This window comes from Austrofundulus limnaeus, unplaced genomic scaffold, assembly GCF_001266775.1.
Source record: "Austrofundulus limnaeus strain Quisiro unplaced genomic scaffold, Austrofundulus_limnaeus-1.0 Scaffold287, whole genome shotgun sequence".
Classification (NCBI taxonomy): domain Eukaryota; kingdom Metazoa; phylum Chordata; class Actinopteri; order Cyprinodontiformes; family Rivulidae; genus Austrofundulus; species Austrofundulus limnaeus.
This window is the reverse complement of record NW_013952689.1, coordinates 30,797-33,449: the sequence shown is the minus strand read 5'-3', so window position 1 is coordinate 33,449 and position 2,653 is coordinate 30,797. Positions and strand designations below refer to the sequence as shown.

The following is a 2,653-nucleotide window of genomic DNA, read 5'->3' as shown; positions in this document are numbered from 1 at the left end:
CATTGCAGTTTTGCGAAAAACATAAATTTCGATACTAAAAAACCACCTCATCCTAGCGCAAAACCATTTTGTCGAAAAACGTATTTTTTTCCGAAATTCACGTGTTTTCATTGAGCAAATTTATTTTCGAAATTCTAATTTGCGCATTTTCATGGTCAATGGAAACGCAGCTCATCTCTCCTTTTGCACATTAACTCTTTAAAACAAAAAACACCTCAAACAACCAACCAAAGATGTCATGTTCTGTATGAGCTGAGGATGAATCTCAGCCACTATTTTAGATCAATACCTGTAAAAAAAATTACTGAGTTTAAGCTATTTTTGTGTTTATTCGTAGCCTATTTATTAATTGTTGCGACCATCTTAAATTGGATTGATACCAAAGGTGAATCATTTATAAATATACATTCAAAGATTGCCTTTGGAAAATTAAAATAAAAGCCATCAGTGATTTCTGGGATATTTTTGTTAAAAGACAGACAGGCATGGGCAAAAACAATTTCATCCACTTTGGCAGAAGGTTTGAGCCTCTGAAAGCTCCACAAGTAAAGTCAACGGGTAAGAGATCTGTGAACAAAAGTGTGAACAATTAATTGTACAAATTCATCAATTTATTTATTTTCAAAATAAAAAAATTCATTCAGTTTTGTTACATAGTAAAGCAATGTTTGCTAAAAAAAATCTCATTAAGTGAAATGGCTGTTGAACTGTTTGCACACAGTTTTGCATTATTTGTTGAGTTGTACATGTAAGATTTGTATGTAAAAATAAATAAAATAAAATCAAATAAAAAATGTTTTAAACTAATAATGGTAAATAATAAGATATAGGATAATTGAGTGGACTGGCCCTTTGGAGGAGTGTTTATAATCCCCTCAAACATGTTCACAGGACTGACTTCAACTCAGCAGTTTTACACCCAAACTCTCATCAACAAATCATTATTTTCTTCATTCTTACTGAAAGCTTTGGCTCTGGGTTGTGACATTTCTCAGGTTTCATAACAGTGTTGCTTCACTCACTTTTCTCACAATTGGCTTCTTCAAAATCTAAAAGGAATGAAAAGATTCCTGCTGGAGTTTCACAACAGGTTGACCTTTGCCACCACTTGCTTGCAGCCTGTTTGGGAATATTCACGCCCCGCAACAGCCGGGTAATATTCAATCTCCCCTGCGAGACGCTCGATGTTGGTATAATCCGGGTAGAAGCCCTCTCGTGTCATTTCATCCAGAAAGCACTCCATCACGTGACTTTTCTCCAGAAGGCTCAGAGGTAAGATGTCTGCCTCTGTCCACAGGGGGTGAAGCTTCTCCAGGATGTTACGTAATATTGGAGTGAGTTCTTTCAGCAAGTTGCTGTGGCGCCCTGAGGCTGTCATGGCCATATAAATACTTGAGGAGTTCTGCAGCATGTGTTTAGTGATGTGTGTGTGACCCAGGTTGCTCAGAAATAGGTAGATGGCGTTCAGGTATTCATTGGATTGCTTGGAGGTGACAACATGCAACAACATGTCCAGGATCTCCACATGCATGTGCTCAGCCTCGTCAAAGACGAAGAGCGGGATCTTCTCCTCCTCCTCTGCTCGCTCCACTATGTCTGTGATGAGAGCAGACAGGTTGCGAGCGCACTGCACAGCGTCTGCCTCCTGGGGGCAGTGGTGGAGAACGTAGTACTGCAGCACCAACGTGTCGCCCACCACAGAGCGGAAATGTCCGGCCAGGAGGCGGCCCAGGTGGCTTTTTCCTACTCCAATGGGCCCATGCACAGATAGCACCAGGGGCTTGTTGTGAACATACGTGGACAGGTACTCCTTCAGGTGAGATAGCAGACCCTCTACCGCTCCGTGCTGCCCAAACATCTCCCTCCTCAGAGTCCTCTCTAAACCCTCAAGGTCGTATCTGAGAACGTGGTCATCAAGATTCTCAATGGCATTGTAGACCTGAGAACAGACATCAGGACTGAGATGAAACAGACTGTTTTCAGATAGCTTTTAAAAAGATTTCTTCCTTCAAAATGGTTTTAAAATCATTTTATAATAAGAAAAAATATGTATTAAGTAATCCATACTTGTTGATTATAGTCATCAATGAGATTAAACTGGAGGAAATTACTTTTAAAATATTAAATATAAGTAATACATATATGTTTTAATTAGGGGTGCAACAATACATGTACCCGTATCGAACCGTATCAAACAGAGCTTTAGGTTCAGTACACACTTGTATCAAAAAATACAGATTTTTAAAATTTACTTTAGCAATTTGTCTTCTGAAGATGCTCTGTGTTGAAGGATCAGTGATCTGTGTTCGACTACTCCACCTAGGCTGCATTTTTGAGCACAGGTCCACTGAGAAACTTACTGTTTCATAACGTCCTGATGGATCTCAGTAATCCAAGTAAAAAATCAAAAAGAAAAAAATTGTAAAGGTCTTCTGGACGGGTTCTTCTCTAATGAAACCTTACGTCTCTCCTCCAAGAGACTTCTTCAGTCTGAGAGTTTCAGGCAAAATTCAAGCTTTTAAGCCCTGCCTCCATGTGACTGATACATCACATGGCTATCGTTGACAGCTAATTAACACCTATTGTCCCAACACAGACGAGCTACATCTAATGGCCAGAACTCTGCAGTTTTCACTCATTTACAGGCCAGCGG

At 39.7% G+C, this 2,653-nt stretch overlaps 1 protein-coding gene across 2 annotated transcripts in view; it reads right to left on the bottom strand.

Moving 5' to 3' along the window:
- Nucleotides 1–553: 553 nt before the first annotated feature.
- The window catches only part of tor4aa (torsin family 4, member Aa), an 18,405-nt gene continuing 16,305 nt past the window's right edge, over nucleotides 554–2,653 (bottom strand). For both annotated transcript variants that reach the window (XM_014021330.1, XM_014021329.1), the window contains exon 3: nucleotides 554–1,939. In XM_014021330.1, the coding sequence (XP_013876784.1) occupies nucleotides 1,082–1,939 (858 nt within the window). In that variant the 3' untranslated portion in view covers nucleotides 554–1,081. The remainder of the gene's footprint in view (nucleotides 1,940–2,653) is intronic.